Source organism: Physeter macrocephalus, chromosome 6, assembly GCF_002837175.3.
Source record: "Physeter macrocephalus isolate SW-GA chromosome 6, ASM283717v5, whole genome shotgun sequence".
NCBI lineage: Eukaryota > Metazoa > Chordata > Mammalia > Artiodactyla > Physeteridae > Physeter > Physeter macrocephalus.
Genome location: NC_041219.1, coordinates 76,499,870 through 76,521,701, shown reverse-complemented (window position 1 = coordinate 76,521,701; position 21,832 = coordinate 76,499,870). Strand labels below are relative to the sequence as shown.

Sequence of the window (21,832 nt, the reverse complement as noted above, 5' to 3'; positions counted from 1 at the left end):
AGAATAAGGGGGCTTCCCTGGTGGCGCAGTGGTTGAGAGTCCGCCTGTCGATGCAGGGGACACGGGTTCGTGCCCCGGTCCGGGAGGATCCCACATGCCGCGGAGCGGCTGGGCCCGTGAGCCGTGGCCGCTGAGCCTGCGCGTCCGGAGCCTGTGCTCTGCAACAGGAGAGGCCACAACAGTGAGAGGCCCGCGTACCCCCCACCCCCCCAAATAAAATAATGAGGAAGACAAATGTGATTTCTTACGGAGCTTACCATCTAGAAGACAAGAAAAACATTTAACAAATAATTACAAGCGTTACCTGTGCCTGGAAAGGAAAGTTTAAACGTTCTTGACAGAAAATAAAGGGGCACAAAACGTGGTGCAGAGTTTGGAAGAGTACTACGGATAGGGCTGCAAATGTTAATTCCTGCGCTCAAGTATCTCATTCCTAACGAAGTACTATTAGAGGAGTTGAGATTCTTTCTGTGGTCTCTTAAGTCTCCGTTGGTAGGTAACAAATCTCTCCTTGGAGAAGTTAATTCCTCGCTAGCCACGTGGTCACAAGTGAAATAAGTTTAAACCTCGATTCTGTTTAGCCGAGCCCCTTTAACTTGGCTCACACCTCTTGATTCACAAAGCACTTCGTCAGCGAAAGAAATATCGCGAGAACTCTACACCGTTTCTCCCCCCCCCGCCCCCCGCCCCCCGCTGACGTTTTCAACGGTGGTAGTCGCGTTTGTTCTCGCGATATTTCCGGGTAAACGGGAGCCCGGGCGACCGGGTTTCTGTGAAACATGGCGGTTGGCTGGGACCGTAGCACAAGGTAAAATACTGAAACCTCGCCGGGTGCCGTTTTCTCGTTTGTTCTAGGGCTGTTCAGGGCATGAATGTGGTTAAAGGGGTGAGAGCCCGTCATAGCGTTGGCTCCCTGTCTTAATTCCTCTCTTGGGGAGAGCGGGCCAGACCGGGGAGCCGGTCTACTTACCTTACCCGGGGTCGTTACTGGCAGGACCCTGGGCAGCGCTGCGCCTGGAAGCTCCCCTTTTCCTGGTCCAGTGTCTCTCCGCTGTCTTCCAACTTGAAGGAGTTTAGCTGCGTCCCCACAGCTGCTGACCCTGGCCCATTTCTTCTCACAGTTCCCCGGTGGCTCCTCCCGTCCGCAGGGGCGGAGGGTCCCGCGTTGTGAAGACCAGCCTGATCGTGTCCCGATCCTCCCGGGTGTCTGGCTCCCATCCCCATTCAGATACCAAATTCTTCGCAGCAAGTTGCGCTCTCTAAGAAAGACCGAGATCTAGGCCTCGCCTCGGGAGGTTCGCACGCCGCTTAGGAAATTGAGAAAGGGGCAGGGCAGGGTGAGATGCTGTAGGAGAGACAGGTGCGGGTGTCACTACTTTTCTGAAACCTCGAAGAGTTAAGAAGCCCTTGTTAGATAACATGTCAGCTCGTGGTAGAGAATAGTCTTGGGTATTGGTAGTATATGGAATTAATAGGTCATTGTTTGAGAAAACACGTTCCAGTAACTTTTATGTTTAGGATTTAGTGCCCTCGAGACAACGCAAAGTTACAAAATATCGGTTAAAATGATGCAAGACTGGCTTTCAGAATCAGTTAAAGATGAAGATACAGGAGCAGATAAAGATACAGTTAAAAACGGCATTTATTTATTTGTTTGCAGTTGTACTTAGGTATTTCGTTGAACTCTAGTGTACAGCCGTTATAAAGAAATGAATTAGGCTTGTTCACTGAAGAATTCAGGACTTATGTTTGTTTCCTTAATTTGTTTATTGATATTTCCAAATTGATGAAATTATTCCACTTCTCTTAGAGGAAAAACATGAAAAAAAGGAATTTCATGGTTTTCTTCAGGGGGAGAACGTGGGGCGGAATTTCTTTCTTTTTGATATGAACTTCAGTCACAACTGACTGCTGTCATTGTTTGAGGGTACAAATCATAAAAATATATCAAGCTTGAAAGTCTCAGAGGAAATCAGTACTACTTTGGAACAACAGCAACAGAAAAGAATTAGAAAAAATGATAAATTTCTTTGAGGATTAGTCATTTAATTGGAAGAAATAGTGAACATTTTTAATAGAAGTTACTCTTCAGGCAGTCTGTGCGTGCTCCAAATCCTATTCAACAGTTTTTCTATATTTATTCTGATTCTGCCTCTTAATGTCATGATGGGTAAATTAACCTCTTTCTGTCTTAGTTTTCTTATCTGCAAAATGGGAATAATAATAATACCTAACTCAGAAAGTGAGTGGTGATGACCAAGTGAGCTAAAACATACAAAGCACCTAGAACAATGCCTGATACACAGTTAACTTTCATTAAATGTTGGCTCTTGTTATTTTTAAATTTTTGTTTTCTAACTTCTATAACTACCCACAAAATGTTGCCTTTGTTCTTAGTCAAAATATAGACTGAAGAAGATGCTTTTATAAGTAATTTCTTTGATTCCAAAATTGATTAAACTCTTCAGTCTATATGGTTAAAATGTCCTTAAACTCCATCTTCCAATTGCTTTCTTTCTTAAGCCGTTATCCTCTCTTAATTACTAAGGTACAGAGTCCTCCTTTCTCCTACTCCATGCAGTCTTACTTAAGTCTAGGTCAGTTCTAGGTCATTTCTGCCCTAGGTGCCTTGTTAACCCATTCTCCTTGCTTTTGGGGACCTTCATTATGTTGTCAATATATTTCATGTGTCTCTGACCTTTTCCTCACACGTTCCTTACTTGTTTAATTCAATTAATTTAATTTAATTTAATTTTGTATGCTTTTATTGAGTAGTTACTGTAGTCATACCATTCTTTGAGGAGGATGATGTTTGTCTTTGCTTCCTCTTGCTACTAGGTACTTCCAAATTGCTGTGTTGCCATCACTCTATACCATCTTACCATCTTATACCATCTTACTTGGCTTCCAAGTAAACCTTTTTTTTTTTAAATCACTTGGAAGTTTATTAGATTTGTTTGAATTATGTTAGTCTAAATAATTTTAAAAACAAAATTTAACTCTGTTGTAAAAAGTTTAAAAGTAAAAAGAATGAGTAATTTTTTGAGATCTAGTGTTGGTAAAGCGAAACTAAGTTATCTTTCATAAAATTTATTGTATTCTAATGCAATATTGTCAAGTAGTTTAAAATTACATATAGTCATAGTTTTGCTTTTCGTTTCTGAAGTTCAGTGATAGCCTGGATAATATTTGTTCCATCTCCTTTCTCATTGTTATTAATGGCTTGTGTTAGTTTCATAGGACTGCCATAACAAATTACCAACTGGATGGCTTTAAAAAATAGAAATTTGTTCTCTTACAGTTCGGGAGGCTACCAGACTGAAATCGAGGTGTCAGCAGGGCCATACTCCCTCTGACAGCTCTAGGAAAGAAACCTTCCTTGTCTATTCTAGCATCTGGGCAATCCTTGGCTCCTTGGCTTGTAGATATATCACTCTAATCTCTGCCTGTCTTCACATGGCATTCTCCCCTGTGTGTCTGTGTATCCTCACATGGCCTTGTTATAAGGGCACCAGTTATTGGATTTGGGGCCACCTTAATGCAGTATGGTCTCTTAACTAATTACATCTTTAAAAACCCAAATATTTCCAAGTATGTTCCAAATATAAGACCCATTCACAGATACCAGGGGTTAAGACTTAAATGTATCCTTTTGGGAGACATAGTTCAACTCACAACAATGGCCATGTGTATTAACCAATTAAATATTTCTCATATTGTTAAATATACATTAAAAATAGAAGTTAGCTCATAAAGTGTGGGTAGCAGAAGATAAATTGTGTCTCCATTTTTGTTTGAAGAAGTAATTAAACTTAATTGAGCAGACCATAAAAGTGTCATGAATTCTATATTTTAATTTTGGCAAAGCATCTGATAGTTTCATTATATTCACATGGACACAGACGATGAAATACTAGCTGTATGACATTTCTTAGACTGAGTGTTGATAATGTGTCTCTGTGTTCCAGCATGAAAGGTGGTTTCTTATTTCTTATGCAGTTTTTCAGAGCATTGTCTTAGTCTCAGTTGTTATCAGTGACTTCCTGGAATTTGCTTGTTTTATTTTTTAGTATACACAACAGTTCAGGAGAGAAATTGAAGATATGATACTGGACTGGAGATTGTCAAAGTATGAAGAGCAACACCAACCAATGGGCAAAGGAATCTAGCATAATGGCTCCTAAATTTTGTTAACCAGTGCAAAAAAATGTATAGAAAAAATCAGGGAAAGGGGCTGGACTTAAGGACTCATATAGAATTGCAGTTTTAAATTTTATTAAAGAAGGATATCCAAAAACAAAACGAAAAACTTTCTATCTACTTTTATCATTTCATAAAAGAAACGACATTTGACACATTAAAAAAAGGAAGGAAATAATCTCAGAATAAAAGACAGATTTTTAAACTGAATAAATTTAACTTAAAAAAAATCCTATATTGTCCTTGTTTTTTTCATTTAGGTACAGACTAGAAACTTTTGTAACAGAATGGCAGTTCTGTGGTTCTGGAAACCACTGATCTAGGGTTTGTCTGACCGAGCTGGATGGAGAGGCAAATAGAGTGGGAATGGGAGCAGTGGAGCTGGATGGCTGGGAGGAATCCAAGGGACGGAGAGCACAGGGAAAAGGAAGAGTAGGTTCTTCCCTAGCGAGGAAATTAAAGAGCTGGAAGGGTCATTGTTTCTGCTCAGAGAGGAAAATTGGTGATTCGGATATTAGAGGTGGAACAGTTTTAAAAGTTAAGAGGAGCCAAAGCGTGGCCTTGTTCATGTGTGGCTTTGTATAGAATTAAGATGGAAGTCACTGGAGAGTATCTGTTAGGCTTACATGGTAAAAGGATGATCATTTTGAATGAGTGCCCGAGAATGAGTGTCATAGGGTGGTGATGGAATGGGGAAGAAGAGAAGTGCAGTGAATGATCCAGGTGCTGAAGTCATTAAGGAAATTCTAAATATATCCAGGTGTTAATGGAAGATGAATCAAGTGCTGAAGTGAGTTAGTGTACACTGTGGGTTGGAGCATGGACTCTGGAGCCAAGCTGCTTGGCAGTGAATCCAGTTTCTACCGCCTGCTGTGTGGGCCTTGAAAATACTTGACTGGGGACTTCCCTGGTGCCGCAGTGGATAAGACTCCGCACTCCCAGTGCAGGGGGCCTGGGTTCAATCCCTGGTCAGGGAACTAGATCCCACATGCATGCAGCAACTAAGAGTTCGCATGCCAAGGAGCCCGTGTGCTGCAACTAAGGAGTACAGGAGCCACAACTAAGGAGCTGGTGAGCCGCAACTAAGGAGCCCGCCTGCCACAACTAAGACCCGGTGCAACCAAATAAATATTTTTTAAAAAAAGAAAAAACTGTTCTGTGCCTCAGTTTCCTTATCTATAATTGAGAATAAAAATAGTATTTACTTTGTAGAGTCCTTTAGAGGATTAAATAAATTTAATATATAAAGTGCTTCAAATAATACCTAGCACATAATATGAAAGTTAGCTATAATTCTATGTAGTATGTGTGTTTATTATTATTATTAGAAGGTAGACTTGAAAAGGGAAGAGATGGTTTAGATATCATGTTAAAACTTGCTAATTCTTTACCTGTGAGTCTCAGAAATGAAGTATGATTCAAAGAGAATTACCACCAGGAGAATGTAATGTTTCATAAAGAGCAGGTAGAAGGATTGCTTTTAGAAAAACTGGAAGTTATTGGATGACTTGTTCATATCAGAACAGTGGCTCTGTAGAGTAGATTGGCAAGTATTCGAGGTGGAACGAATTTCTTGGATGTAGGTTAATGCTGAGCTAACAGGAATGGGACCGGAGCAGCAGCAGAGTGGCAAGGTGCTCCATTGTAGAACAGAGCTGTCTTAGCAGAAGGTGAGACACTGCCTGCTGTTGTCCACCTTTCTATCCGGGATGGGGGAGAGGCAATGAGAGTGCCCTATGCATGCCCTCGGGGTCAGGCCATGGAATCCTGAAAACTGGGAATGGAAGAAGTCAGAGGCTGGGAGATAGCCAAGTGAGTACACTAGTTTGATGATCAAGGGAGGAGTGCCAGATAGGTTATATGAAGTGTTAGAGGGTTGGTAAAACTAGCTGCTTGCCATATCTTTATACTTACATATAATTTGCAAGAAAGCATTTATAGAGCTCATTACAATATAGAAAGTTTAGAAAGTAAAATTCACAGTTTTATTCATTTGCTCAACAATGCTCTACCTACTATGTGCCAACCACTGTTGTAGGTGCTAGGGATATACTGTAGTGAGCAAAACAAAAATTCTTCTTGTAGATCTTATATTTTTACATATTTACTTATCTTAGTATGACTGTTTTGACTGGAAAGCTGTGCTACCGTGAGTTTTTCTGGGGAAATTTCCCACCTTTCCTTCCTTCCATAAATATTTATCAAGTAACCTCCTGTGCATTGGAGATACAAAGATTAAGTTAGACATGGTTCCTGCCCTAAAATTACAATGGAGACAACAAAATTAAACAAGCAAGTATAGTGTGATAAAGGCACAGTGTTCTAGGAGCCCATGCTATAACTCATATGTTTGAGGTCATAGAAGTTCTTTTTTTCCCCTGAGAGAGATATTTAGACTGAGACTTGAAGAGTAAATAGGAGTTAGCCAAATGTAGAGGTGGGGAGGGGGGGAAGGATATTTATAGTAGGGAGAATAGCATGTTTAAGAAATAGAAAGTGATTTAGTATGGTTGGAACTAAGACTTTGAGGGATTGGGTTTTGAAGAGAGGTAAGCAGGGCCTGTGTTTTGGGTGCTTTGTAAACCATGTTAGGATAGGGTCCAAATTCTTTAAATGTAATGGGAACCTATAAAAGTATTTTAAAATAAAATTTGTTTGATCAGTTTTATGTATTAAAAATATTATTGATTGTAATGTGGAGAGTGAATTGAAAGATTGAAGATTGAAGGAATGCAGAGATAGATTATGGCAGCTGAGACTAGGCTCCTAATAAGGAACTTCTCAATGGGCCTGGAAAAGAAATGACAGATTTGAGAGAAATTTAGGAAGAGTTTAAGTCTAAGGATTCAACTTATGTTTCTAGCTTGTGCATTTGGGTACATGTGTCATCATTAACGAATATAGGGACACAGGAGGAGAAACAGGTTTGGTAGGGTGAAGTATTTATTTTTAGACTTGTTTAGTCTGAATTGTCTCTGTAATGCCCTAATGAAAATGTAATAGAAGGCAAAAAGATATACACATCTGCAGAAAGAGTTGGACTGGGAGTAAAGATTTGAGAGGAATCAACATGTAGATAGAAATGGAAGGGATGGGAGATCACTTGGGGGAAGTGTGGAGTTTGGGAGGAGAGCCTAGTGCCCTCTGAGAGGAAGAAGAATCTGCAAAATAAGCCAAAGGAGGTGTTAGAGGTAAAACAAAAATCAGGAGTGTAGTATTACCTAAGCCAGGGTAAGAGACTGTTTCAAAAAGAAAAAGAAGTGATGAATAAGTGAGAAAATATATTTTCTCAGAAGCAAAATTGATTAAGGGCTAAAAAGTGTCCACTGGATTTGGTACTAAGCAAGTTGTTAATGACCTTGCTGAGAGCAAGTTTAGTTGAGAGGCGAGGAAGTAGTCTCAGTAATGAATACGGACAACTCATACCTTTTAAGTTTTGCTGTAGGTATGCAGCTGGAGATCTATACAGTAGTTGGAGTTGGACTTGAGCTTATGTGGAGAGTTTTGTCTTAAGGATTAGTGGCTTGAACATATTTATTATTTAGCTCCTGTAGGAAAGAATGAGTATAAATTGAAAGATGGAAGAAGGATCAATCTTGGTGCTGTTACTGCTAAGCAGGTACAGAAAATAAATTTGATTACTGAGTTGAACAAACTTGAGGAGCATGGCTTATGCTTAATAAAGACTCAGAAGCTTAATTTACAGATGAGAAGAGCAGTTTTATAATTGTCATGGGGATCAAACACTGTCATCTCTTGTCTACATGTTCTTTTTTTCCTGAGGAAAACCATATACATGAAAAGCAAAATTATATTCTGAAGGCCACTTTTGAGCATGGAATCAGCAAGGGGAGTTAGTTGGGTGTTTATAATGGCAAATGAAATCAACCCATTAATACATTTAGCTTCATTTTAGGGCAGTGGCTCCTTCATGGACTGATTAGTAGTGCCCCTGGTTAGGGCCTGCTCTCTTTTGGACAGTGTTCACAATTCCTGCCAGTTTTTACTTCCCTGAGTCTCCTTTTTCTCCATGAATGCTCTTTCTATGGTCTGTTCTTTCTGTATTAATCCTACTTAGATTTCAGACAAGTCTTTGTGCTTTCTTCTAGAGACATTCTTTTTCTTAGTGACTTTTGCAACCATTTAACTTATTCTGTTATGTGTTGATTTTATCAATACAACTTTGATTTCTGGTAATGCTTGTAGTATCACCTATAATATTATTTATATAAATCAGTCATATAAAATTATATAAATATTTGAGATTTCAGTTATTTTTATGGCTAGCATATTTTGGATGTAGTTGGCATATTGATCAAAAAGAGAATAGCAGTCAATTTTTAAATAATATTTTTATTATAAAAGCAGATAATTTGGAAAGTCCAAAATTTTGTAAAGAAGACAAAATCCTCCCATCATCTGCTTATAACATTTTGTGTATAGGCTTTCAGTTTGTTTCCCATATATCTTTTTCCCTGTCTCTCATAAAACTGGAATACGGCCTTCTGGTCTTTGCTTAATATATGATGAGTATTTTCTTACATCATTAAATGTTTTCTTTTATAAGATTTTCAGTGTTTACATAGATTTAGAACTTTTAATTCATTGTAATTTGTATATTGGATACGAGGAGTTCGTTTCTATCTTCAATATTTAAAAATAGCCATATAAGAAATATCCTCATCACATTTTTGTGCACAACACAGATATTTTCCTTCGGATACATTCCTAAAAAAGGAATTTACTTAGAAGAAGAGTGGTGAATATTTATGTTCTTGTTAGCAGTGTATGAGCATGTCTGTTTTACTTCATTGTCATCCATTAATGGGAATATTATTTTTATATGTTTTGTTAATTTCATAGGAGAAAAACTATTTCTTATTTTAATTTGTATATTCAAATATTACAAATGTGATTGAATTGATTTTCACTTTTTTTGGCTATTTAATGTGTTTGTGTGTGTAAATTGCCTTTCATTAGTACTTTTTGTCAGGGTGGAAGTGGAGAAAAAAGAGGTGTGGATAAGTATTAAGCTTTTTTTTTTTTCTCAGTGAGGAATGAGAATGTTACATTGTTCCAAGGACATTTGTCAGTTATCTCAAAATAAAAGAAACCTTTTAATCTTTTTGGAGGATTCATTTATTCATTTTTTATTCCTTAGCATGACTATATGAAAGAAGAAGAAGGTTTTCCTGAAGATGAGGCGACTGAATCGGAAGAAAACCTTAAGTTTGGTGAAAGAGTTGGATGCCTTTCCGAAAGTTCCTGACAGCTATGTAGAGACTTCAGCCAGTGGGGGTACAGGTGAGTATCAGTTCAAATTAAAACTCCTTCAGTAAGTGCAACTTCTAAGTTATCAGTCAAGAGCATACAGAAATGTAGCCATGAGGAAGAACTCATCAATGAACTGTGCAGTAACTTTATAGTTGGTCTGTCCTCATGCTACACTATTTGCCTTAATTTTATTCTTATATATATTCTTTTTGGCATCCAACCCAGTGCAGTCTATGCATTTAGCAGTGTTTATTAAAACATTACTGAACAAATTAATCCAGTTTTACTGCTTTGGTGCTCTTGAGTTATGTATACGTATGTTAACAAGATTATTATATGTAAATAGAATTGAAGTTGTTTAATGATGTTGAAACTGCCTCAGTCTGTTTTGGTTAAGAATAAGTCAATTTAGACGTTATAATAAAAATTCTTAAATTTCACATTACTGAAGAGAGACAGCATAGGGTAATAGTTAAGAGCTTAGACTTTGGAATCAGACTGTCTGGATTTAAATTCCACCTCTGCCCCTTCCTAACTACTTGATCTTGAGGAAGTTAATCTGTCTATGCTTTAGTTTCTTCTTCCATGAAATGGAGATGATATCAGTATTTGCCAGGTACAGTTGCAGTAGCAATTAAATAAATTAATATTTATAAAATGCTCAGAGCGGTGCCTGGTACAGATAGTAGTATTTGTTAAATAAATAAATAATGAAATATATCAGAAAAATATGCAACTATAACAGTATTTACTATTATTTCTTTCCCCATGAAGAGCTGATAAGACAATATACTTCCCATAAGATTGACATTTCATGTAGTAAAATGTGTAATAAATTGCTTGCTATTTCTAATCTCTTGTGATTAACTTTTGTGAATGAAAATAGTACAAGTTCTTGATGCACAATCCATTTTAAGTATAGTTTGTCATAGTATATGATAGTGCTTTTTCTTTTTGTTAGATCTTTTACTTTTATAAATGAAGTGAAATACTTAGGAGCTTTCAAAGTAGAGTTTTATTAGAGATATGGAGATGTTATTTGAGTTTCTGACACAGATTGTTGTGGCTTCTCAGGATCAAAGAAATTAAGCTAGTTTTTTTTGTTTTTTTTTTTTAATTGGACTATAGGCATGGATACATTTTTAATTATGAGGGGACTACTTTCAAATTTGTGTTGTGAAACTTATGCTTACTTTCATCATTTATCTTATCTGTGACACTGCTATATATAACAAGGTAAAAGTTTTATGTATTTGTAGAATTTTGACAAATCTATTTAGTGAGAAATGTCCTTCATATTGAAGAAATAAAATGCTTTCTCAATAGTGCAAATGTTTGTGTTCATGTTTGTGTTCATTAAATCTTCATTTTTGAGCTGTTTTAGAAAATTTATAATGACTATTTTAAGAAAAACCTTTTATTGTATTCATGCACATGGCAATCATATTAGGGTATTCTTTGCTAATTTTAATCTTACTTAAAATATTTTTCTGCTCTTTACCTTTTAAAAATTGTTTTAATTCTTTCTTTTTTGTTGGTTTCTCAGTTTCTCTAATAGCATTTACCACTATGGCTTTATTAACTATAATGGAATTTTCAGTATATCAAGATACATGGATGAAGTATGAATATGAAGTAGACAAGGATTTTTCTAGGTAACTTCTTTTTGAAATATCTTTAGATTTAAATTGCTCTGAAGATAACATATTTTTTTTAAAAAGTCTAACCTTTTATACTTGGTTTATTTTAATTCTGAAGAAATAGTACTAAAAAATCCTCATTAATTGTATTAGGTAAATGCATTAGGTAAAACATTTTAGAATAATTTGAATACTGGTTAAATTCTAAGAGAAAGGTTCTCTGATTGAATATGCATTTGTTTAAAATGGTTAGGAGAATATGTTTTTCCTTAGATGTTGAAATGACGGAAATTGTTTGATGTTTTGAAATTGTTTACTCTTTAGATTTTGAAATATCTTACTGATCTGTGTGAACTGGAAAATAAATTGTCTAAGGTTACATTGTTTATGCTTATAGCTTGATTGTTGTAAATTGTGTATAAACTATATTTTAAGGTAAACAGCATCACTTTTAAACGTTTGAAAATATTAGTACCTTAATTAGGAGACAAAATATACTTTATTTGTATTATTTGGATTTTTTAATTGATTGACGATAACAGGTTAATAATACTTAGACTGCACTAGATAGCAGGAAACATTTACTTCTCAGTTTCAATCCCAGCTCTGCCATTTACTAGGTATGTGACTTTAGGGAACTTACTAAATCTATTTCTGCATGTGCTTCAGTTTCCTTTTCTGTAAAATGGGGATAATAATTATAGTACTTGCCTCTTCAGGTCAGTGAGAATTCAGTCAGTCAACATTTGTAATAGTTGCTGTGTAACCTTGGGCAAGTCATACAACTGACTTCTTTTGGGCCTCAGTTTCTTGATCTATAACATCAGTGTTGTTCCTAATGCCGTTAGTTTTTAAGGAATTTGTTGTTTTTCTTATTTTGGTTTTTTTTTTTTTTAGCACCGATGAAATAATTTTTATTCTTTCTAAATGAAGTCATGTAGTTCACCACATAAGTGTAGTGGGGATGCCCAGAAGCCTGTCTGCTTGACCTCATCCTCTTCCTATAAAATCTCCAGAGCCTAAACCCCAGGGTTATTTGGAACACAGTTTGAACTCTAGACTACTCTAAGACTCTGTGAAGTTCTAAAAATCTGTACTCCCTATTGAAACCAGATGAAAATTATTAGAGTGAAAAAAAGCTTTGATAGGAAGCACAGGACAGGACTGATCCTGATTGTACTCATTCTGTTATTCATGGCGCTGATTCTGATATTTGACAATTAATTTGATTTGAACTAATCATTTGAAAATAAGGCATTGGTTGAGCCTTTTTAAAAGGCCATGCAAAGCTTTAAGAATCAGGTTTTTTTTTTTTTTTCTGGTAATTTGGGTACATTTATCTTGAGTCACACAGACCTAGTTTCCAATATGCCACTTCAGTGGTTATGTGGTCTTAAGCCAGGCATTTATTTAAACTGCCTAAACACCATTGGCTTATTTGTAGAACTGAAGCTATCTACTTTATAGGTCCATGGTAAAGAATAAAGAGGATAGTATTTGTAGGACATCAGGTGCAATGCCTGATGTATGGTATTTATTTGGTAAATAAGGAGAGAAAGGCTTTCAATTCCTAACTTTTGATTTTGAAAGTTTTGTATTGTTTAATGGCATAGTCTATGTAAGGTTTATGTAAACAGAGGTTAATACTTTTTTCTGAGTTGCTTGGACTTACTAATTGTAGAATTGCCATTAAAATGAAGTATACTGTGTTAAAAACTTGTGAAATCAGAAAGGCTTTTGGAATAATTACAATATAGAATTTTTACTTTTAAAGTACCTTTGTTTTGCTCATATGAGTGCTATCCAAGTTCTAATTGACATATTTTATTCTGTATGAAGTCCAAGTTTTTCATAGATCAGTTGATTTATATTGCTCATGTTTTGTTGATCAATTGGTAGGTTCTAATGTTTCCTTTTTGTCTTTTAGCAAATTGAGAATCAATATAGATATTACTGTTGCCATGAAGTGTCAGTGTAAGTACATGTTTAACCTGATGATTGCGTATATAGATTATGGTTTAAAAGTTGCTAGTAAAAAGTAAAAGCTGCTGGTTGTTTTATTTTTCCTTTATGATATCTTAATTTAAGAATACAAATTGTTTTTCTCCCCAGCTTGTATTCTTTAAATTTCTTCTCCATAAAGAGATTTATTTAACTTTCACATTAGTGTAATTAAAATGAAAGAAAATTGGAAGAAATTTTTATAAATCGAAGTTCTAGTTTAGGTATATCCTTTATTTCTTTCTTGTTTGGCGTACCGGTTTTTACACCCACATTCCAGAAACATATCCTGTTTCACGGTTTCAATTTACTACCCTTTACTTTTACTTTTGCAGATTAAAATACAGATCCAAATCTTTTAAGTTAATGGTGATGTTACCCTTTTCTGTTTTCTTCGCTGGCTTCACTTAATTATACTGGTAGAAGTGGAAAAATGTTAATATGCTAGATAGATAATGTTTTGAATCAGTATAGTTCTGAAAAATGAGGATGCTTTTTCATCTTAAATTGTGTCTTAAATTACTGCTTGAAAAGTAGACACCAAGAATTCAGTAGTTCAGACAAAATTTTTTAAAGTATGAAATCATTTTATCTGATTAAGGAAATTAATTTCTAAAAGATTTCATCTAAGAACAACCTTAAATCTCTTTCCCTTTTCCATTTATTTTTTCTTATGTTAGTGGTTAGTGGATATAGTTTGACTCTCAGCATAGAATATAAAACTTCTAATTCTTTTTTATGCAGATATTGGAGCAGATGTATTGGATTTAGCAGAAACAATGGTTGCATCTGCAGATGGTCTAGTTTATGAACCAGTAAGTTTGATTTACATGTTCTTTTAAATAGTATGCTTTGAGGAATTGTTCCCTTGAAGACAGTTTTGATATTTGCTTTTAATTTTGTCTGAGCTAGTTTTTAAAAAATATATTTTCTTAATTCAAAAGTAGTATACAGCATTGCAAATCAGCTATACTTCAATAAAAAATAAATAAAACAAAAACAAAACAAATAAACAGAAGTACTCCATATTCTTTGTAAACATTTAGGGGGAAGAAAAAATTATATCTAATTACCAAATTATATAAATATAATTACCAAATTATATCTAATACCAAAGCCTTGTTAGCATTCTGGATAAGCCTCTATAATCTTATACTTATTTTATATTTTTTGTTAATGCTTCCTAACAGTTTCCTTTTCTCTTTTATACAGTTGCTATAGTGATGAAATTGTCTTCTTTTCTTCTAATGATTTGGAAATTCTATGTCTTATTTGTATTCTTCTTTTACCAAATTTAAGTTCTTAAAAACGTTTGAGCTATATTTCTCTTGTTATCAAGAATGAAGCATTATCTAAGAGGAGAAATTTCATATGCATTTAGTTCTTCCTCTCTCCTTCACACCTCCATTTCCCAGACCTAGTGAAATACTGACATTCTCTTATTGTTTTTATAGCACAAGTGTGTGTAATAAAATTAATTTGTCAGAAAACACCATAACATTACAGGAGCAGGTATCACATTACAGGGGTAGGTGATAACAGGTCATGATCAGAACTAGCCCTAAAGAAGCTTTAGAGAACAAAGCATGGAACTCCCATCTACTCTGCCTTGCTGACTGCTCTGTTGGCATTGTGGTACTTATGTTTAGCCATGCATTCTTGAGTTGTTTTGTTTACCATTGACAGTTGTGAACCCTCTTTAAACAAAATTGCAAAGTGAAGACTAAAAGTGATGGAGGAGGATTAGAAGTAACTGAATGTGTGGAGGAGAAAAAAAGGAAGCTCTTAGGTCAGTTTTGATTACCAAATTATTTTTAGTTTACATGAACAAAATATATTTATGCCTTTTGATACACACTTTTAAAATAAAATTTTCTAAAGAAAAAGTAACTTTTGTTACTGCCACTCTGAACCACCCTACTTCCTAACTCCTGTATTGCCACTCAAAAAATTGATACCAGTAATTTTTAATGAGGTTAGGAACCTTACAAATTCAGGTACCATGTTATTGCATGTTAAACTATTATCTGGAAATTTAGATCTAGATGATTATTATCAGACACTAACATTTGCATTCTATTTCATACTATTTTAGGAATAATTTTTCAAGTTTATGTTTTATTGCTTTTACTTTCTACCCTTCTTAGTTTCTTTATTTTTGTTTATCGTTTTGTGAGGGGCTTTTTGTGACTTCTTTATCAGCAAGAATATGTGGGTTATGTTTTATGACAGACTGCCTATGTCATTCTGTTCTTAATACATGTAAGGTTGGCTGAGGATGGAATTCTTGCTTTATGGTGTTTTACACTCAAAACTTCATAGACATTCCTTTATTGCCTTCTGGCACAATTCTTTGTTTCTTTGTAGGTAACATATTTATCTACTTATATGCTTTTTTCTTTTACTTTTGAAATTCAAATATTTATCCTGTATATCCAAGTGTGGATCCCCTTTAGTTATTTTTGGCTTTTGATGGTATTAATGATCTGAAGTTTTAAGTGTTTTTTGCTTGTTTGTTTGCTTTAATGATGTTCAGAGTAATGGTTTTACCTCTGTTTTTTAAAATTCTTATCAAGTGATGTTGAATTTCATGGAGTGGTTCTCAATATTTTTATCAATTCTTGCATAAGATACATATTTTGAACTTGGCCTGTGAATTCTGGGAGATGACCTTGATCCAGCAGGATCAATCTTTTTTTTTAATGCCTTCATTATGTTTTAAAATTCAGTGATTATATTTTCCACCTCTGATACATTGCACATCACTCCGTTTTTTTCTGTCTTCATGGTGTTAAATCTCATTGAGAAATAATTAGAAAAACTTCACTTTTCTTCTTCCTTTTAGAAATGGTATCACAGAGGAAAATTCGCCCTCAGACCTCAGATTTACCACTTCTTTCAAATGAATGAATCTTTTTGTCTATCTAGCTATCTAGCTATCTGTTTTCTTGTTCATCTTTAGGATGAGAAAATAAATGGCCAGTTAACTGACTGAGAGTTGAGATAGACTGTTGAGTTATGTTGGTTCCCTTTCCCTCCCCGCCCCCACTTTTTTTTTTTCCAGACGTAAATGAAAGGAGAAGGATATATAGTTTAGATATACTGTGTTTCTTCTAAGCAAAATTAGAGCTTCAGATGCTTTTGAAAAAAAAGGAGGAAGTCACATTGGGTTCAGGATGGCAGAGTGGTTCACCAGGGCACCCCAAATTTCCTTTTCCGTATTTGTTTTGACAGGTTAAATTTAGCTAGGGTAATTCCTTTTTTCTTTAACTGGTGTGACTGTCCTCATTAGCAGCCAGCTGTAGCAGTATTTTTGCTTAATTTAGAATACAGTCCAGGTCACATGTAAGCTGGGAGTAATAATGCTGTGGAATGCCTTTTGTGATGTGGTCTCTGGCACTTGATTGAACTGCTAGAAGTCTTAGGATGGTGACTGTCTCTTCCTCAGTGTCTTGTTATCTTTTATCACCTGTTTTCCTCTGTTACTCTGAATTGGGGATTTACTGCTTACATGGATTTTCCTGTCCCATGAAATAAATTATGTGTTGGGCTCTTTTCTCAATTTAGTCTCCCTTGTATGCTGTCTTGCATAAGTTTTTGATAATTTCCAACATATGGATGCTAATTTAAAATGATTTAAAATAATGATACAGTTTGTGTCCTCATTTTTCTGTTTCTTTGGACATTGTGAGAATTTGAGGAGATAATCGTCTTGAACTTATCCTCTAAAATTTATTTATGCTGTTTTTCTAGCGTTCTGTCCATACTGAGTGTCTGTCACTCCCACTCTCTTCACGTTTATTAAGTCTCTGATTTTTTTAATAAATATTTTTTCTGGACAGCTTGTCTCTTCAGCTAGATTCTAAGCTCCTGAAAAGCAATTACTTTATTTTTTCTTCTTTATAGCTCACAAAATGTAAAGCATAATGCATTGCAGGTATAAGGCACTGATGAATATGTTAGAATTATGTAATTGTGGCAGGATCTTTGATTATTCTATTGTAACAGTTTCTGCCATTTCTTTCAATCATTTGTAGAATAGGAAAGTTTTATTTTAATTTAACTGTCATGCATGAACTAAAAGTCATGTCTTAGCCAGAAAGTTAGAAACTTAAAAATATGTAATTGTATATTTTTATCAGTAATTTTTAAAATGTTTAACAGTGTTTCTGGTAAGTATTCATTCCCTTGTCCTAATTTATGTTAAAATATTTAAGAATTATTATTAATGTAAAATTATTTGAGATAATTTTTACTTGTTTTAAAATTTTCACTCCTTTTAATATGCAGTCTGAATAGTAAAAACTTAATTCTAATAATTTTACTGGTTTCTAAACCATGATCACACAATATGCTATGATAGCTACTATTTATTTAAAGAAAAGAACTACTTTTAGGGATGTGAGAAAGTGAGGAATCTGACATAGTTGGGTTTATATACTGACCTTCATTATCTGTGATTTTTGAAAAAATTTTTTAATCTTTTGAGTTCTTTTTTATATATAAAAAGGAGAGAATAATAACAAACGCACAAGGTTGTTACTAAGGTTAAGTGAGATAATGATCTAAGTAGCATAGTGCTGAGCACAAAGTAGGCCACTCAGTGGTTCTTTACCCACTGTGTCAAGCACTATACCGAGCAGCTTGGGGAAGTCAAAGGGAGAATCACGTAGTCCCTGCTGTCAGTAGTTGTATTCACAAGGTAACTGGGGAGCAGTTGCATGTAGCCTCATCTGTTTGCCGTGGTGTGTTTTATAGCATTTTCTCTGTGTGCTGTGGTGTGAAAAAGGTTGGGAAGCAAGGTATAGACAAGTTCAGCAGGAGGAGTAATCAAAGTAATTTCATTGTAATCATTAACCTAGAGAGCAAATGGCATATAGAATTTAGACTGACATTAGGGTCACAATTACAGGAGAGGAATGTTCCAGGTTGATATAATTAAATAACCAAAGGCACAGAGGTAGAACTGTCTGATGGCATGAGGGGTTAAAGAGAAAGGATTTATAGTGAGAGAGTAGTAGGTTAGGGCATGATTATGGAGGGATCATTAATAATATTGATAAGTTAGAAAGTAGAATTAATATGCCTTGTTATAAATTGCCGTTATAAAAATCAAAAGTGGACTTTTTGTTGGAAAATTAAATTGTGGATATTGCCACAAACTGTGAGAAGCTTGCCTTTTTTCCTCTGATTCAAACAAAGTAGCTAAGTTTGTCTTTGAATTGGTGAACATAGTGCCTAGATAAAATTTCTTGAATTATTCTTTCTTGATTAATACATTTGGGAATTATAGTGACATTGTTAGGTCATTTCAAAACTTTTTGATTTTATCATGGTATTTTCCTGGCAAGAATATGGGCTTTGGATGCTTGAATATTATACTTAAGCTGTATGTCTTTTTCATTTCTTCTTCTCTTTTAAATACTTAAGTTTCATGCTGGCATCATTTAAATGATTTTAAGTCTTAAAATACCATTCTGTACATGTGATAGATTGCATTGTATCCATTCCTATAAATGTAGATAACTGTAATAGAAAAATATTCGCAATTAGTGAAATTTCTTTATACTACTTTTGAGTAAAATTTTAAATTTTTTAGTTTGACTTATGGAAGATTAAATGTAAATTATGAATACTTGTTTTTAATGTTATTATAAATTTGTTCCTTGGTCAAAGAAAATTTTTAAAAATTATGATATAAGAGCTAAGAGAAGTTGACAGTGCTAGTGATTATGTTTTCCTTTATTTCAGGTAATATTTGATCTTTCACCACAGCAAAAAGAGTGGCAGAGGTAATAAGTAAACAAAGTATTGTGGTCCATAGAAATTAGATCATGCTTTGTCTATTTTGTCTACTGTATATTATTCATAGATTAATATATTTCTCTAGGCATTTTTTGGATGAAATATTAGCAGAATATAGTATATAATATAATCTTTACACTTTCAAAGATTTTATCAGATCTTAGGAAAGTCATATAATCTTTAATGCATTTTGAATCATAAATACATTTTAGTTTTCATTTAAAATTGTATTAACTATTTAAAAAATTTTAAAAGCAATATTTGATCAAATTTGAATATAAAGGATATAAAGTGAAAGTAAAAGCCTCCTCATCATTCTCTAAACTTAGTGCCACTGACTGGTGGTAATAACCAGAGTTAAATTTCTTGTGTAGCCTGCTAGAAATATTGTTTGTGTATAATTTTCTACATGTTTCCATATTTGCTTATGTTATTTTTTTTCCTAATACAAATGGGGTCATTCTATACATTTGTTTTACAACTTTCTTTTTCCAACCTAACCTTATATTTTGGACATCTTCCCACTTAAGTACATATAGTGGTACCTTTTATGGATAAGCTATAATTTATTTAATCGGATAATTATCGATGGGCATTTAGATTGCTTGCAGGATTCTAATATCAATGCTCAGTGAAAATTCTTGAATCTAATTCCTTGTGTGAATGTGTGTGTATATATATATATATATATATATATATTCCTTATGTACTTGAGTGAATATATGTGTATATAAAGTTTCTAGAAATGAAATTTATCTTTTAGAGTATATTTAATGTTTTGGTAAGTTCTCATCACAAGGGAAAAAATTTGTAATGGTGAGGTAGGTGGTGGTTGTTAACTAAACTTATGGTGGTAATCATTTCACATATATACATCTGTCAAATCATATGTTTATACCTTAATCTTATACAATGTTATATATTAGTAAAACTGGAAAAAAATTTTGATAGATAATGCCAAACATCTTCCCCAAATAGTTTCATTTATATTCCAAAGCTATCAGTATGTGAGAGTACTTGTTTCTATACAACCTCACCAACAGTGGGTATAACCAGACTTTTTTTATTTTTGCCAATTTGATCAGTGAAAACTGGTATTGCACTTGTTTTAGTTAGCATTTCTTTGTAAATCAATTGAATATCTGTGGATTTTTTTTTCCTGTTTGTATTTTTGTGTGTGTGAAACTGCTTGCTCATGCCGTATGCCCATTTTGCTTGGTTGTTGGTTTTTTTTCTTAATAACTTTAAATAATTTTTTGGTTGTTTTGTTTTGTTTGTTTGTTTTTTGGCTGCATTGGGTCTTAGTTGCTACGCGAGGGCTTTCTCTAGTTGTGGCGAGCGGAGGGGGGCGTGCTGCTCTTCATTGCGGTGCTGGGCTTCTCACTGCAGTGGCTTCTCTTGTTGCGGAGCACGGGCTCTAGGCGCGCGGGCTTCAGTAGCTGTGGCTCGTGGGCTCTAGAGCGGAGCGCAGGCTCAGTAGTTGTGGCACATGGGCTTAGTTGCTCCGTGGCATATGAGATCTTCCTGGACCAGGGCTCGAACCCGTGTCCCCTCCATTGGCAGGTGGATTCTTAATCACTGTGCCACCAGGGAAGCCCAATTTTTTGTATATTAAAGAAATTAGTTCTTTGTTATAAATGGTTACCCTATCCCCACTCTTTTCATTCTTTTTGTTTTCTAGACTATGTGTTATGCTTAAAAAGGCATTACCTAATTTAAGATTATTACAAAAAAATTTTTTTACCCATCTTTTTTTTCTTTCTAGTCCCTAAGTACATTTCAAAGGTCTTTCTCTTTTAATTTCCACTTTCACCATTGGGAGAGCTTTTAAAATTAAAGTTGAAATGAATGTATTGAACAAAATAACTGAATATTAGGTGTCTCTGGGCTTCTAGTGCTTTTAGTAGAGAGCCATCCAGAGATGAAATACATTACTTTATTCCAGAAATGTTAAAGTGAGAAGTCTCCTTTCATCTAGAATTTTATTTAGTGTTCAAGACTAGTAGTAAGTGAGAGAAGAGATTGTGTTTTTACTGTTAAAATGATAGACATTTTCCATCGTAGTAGAATTTTCTACATCCTTTTATATACGGAATATAAGCTCGGGTATTTATTGGTGTATTTGAGGCAGAAGTTATACACGTACACACACACACACACACACACACACACTTTGGTGTCATCAACCTCTTTTCCCACTGCCCAGCACTAAAAATTGAACTCTGGAAACAGAAGACACACATACAGTTTGGTGTCATCAACCTCCTTTCCCGCTGACCAAGCAATAAAAGTTGAACTCTGGAAATACAAGACATGCAAAAATATGAAGCTTTCAATTTCTGTTAGCATTAGATCTAAAGATTTTAAGTCTTTGTACATGTAAATCTGAAGATGGGATCTGGCCTCTTGAAGCTTCCTAGATTATCATGTTCTGCTTCTAAACAAATATTCTTGAATGGACTAGAGATGCCTAAGGCCTAACAACCTGAATAATGTGCATACCAAAACGTTCTTTACCTATAGAATTTACTAAAAGATATTTAAGTTTTCTTTCAATTGTTCTGCTTTCTTAAAATATTTAGGATCCCAATTAATCTCTTTCCTTTAGTAAAAGGAAATCTCAAACCCTGGACATAGCCTTCCTGATTACTGTTTTTTATTTCTACTAAATTTACAGTATAAAAATGACTTTTTATTTTAAATAGGCCTGTTAACCAGTGTTCTTAGTCAGTGGTGCATATGTATTTTATCTTTAGCCCTCACTTTCACTTCTAAAAAATGTTTATTATATCATTATGATGGGATGTGAAATATATTCTGATTTACATTTGCTTCTTCTTTTTTTTTTTTCTTTTTTTTTTTTTTTTTTTTTTTTTTTTTTTTTTTTTTTTTTTGGGGTTCGGGGGCCTCTC

At 34.5% G+C, this 21,832-nt stretch overlaps 1 protein-coding gene across 2 annotated transcripts in view; it reads left to right on the top strand.

The window, feature by feature from the left end:
* Positions 1-734: 734 nt before the first annotated feature.
* The window catches only part of ERGIC2 (ERGIC and golgi 2), a 41,612-nt gene continuing 20,514 nt past the window's right edge, over positions 735-21,832 (top strand). The window contains exons 1-6 of one of the 2 annotated variants that reach the window (XM_024129237.3): positions 735-808; positions 9,362-9,504; positions 11,075-11,129; positions 13,042-13,088; positions 13,860-13,930; positions 18,867-18,907. In XM_024129237.3, the coding sequence (XP_023985005.1) occupies positions 9,399-9,504; positions 11,075-11,129; positions 13,042-13,088; positions 13,860-13,930; positions 18,867-18,907 (320 nt within the window). In that variant the 5' untranslated portion in view covers positions 735-808; positions 9,362-9,398. Of the gene's footprint in view, positions 809-9,361; positions 9,505-11,020; positions 11,130-13,041; positions 13,089-13,859; positions 13,931-18,866; positions 18,908-21,832 lie in introns of both variants that reach the window. The other variant, XM_024129235.3, reaches the window with a different exon arrangement.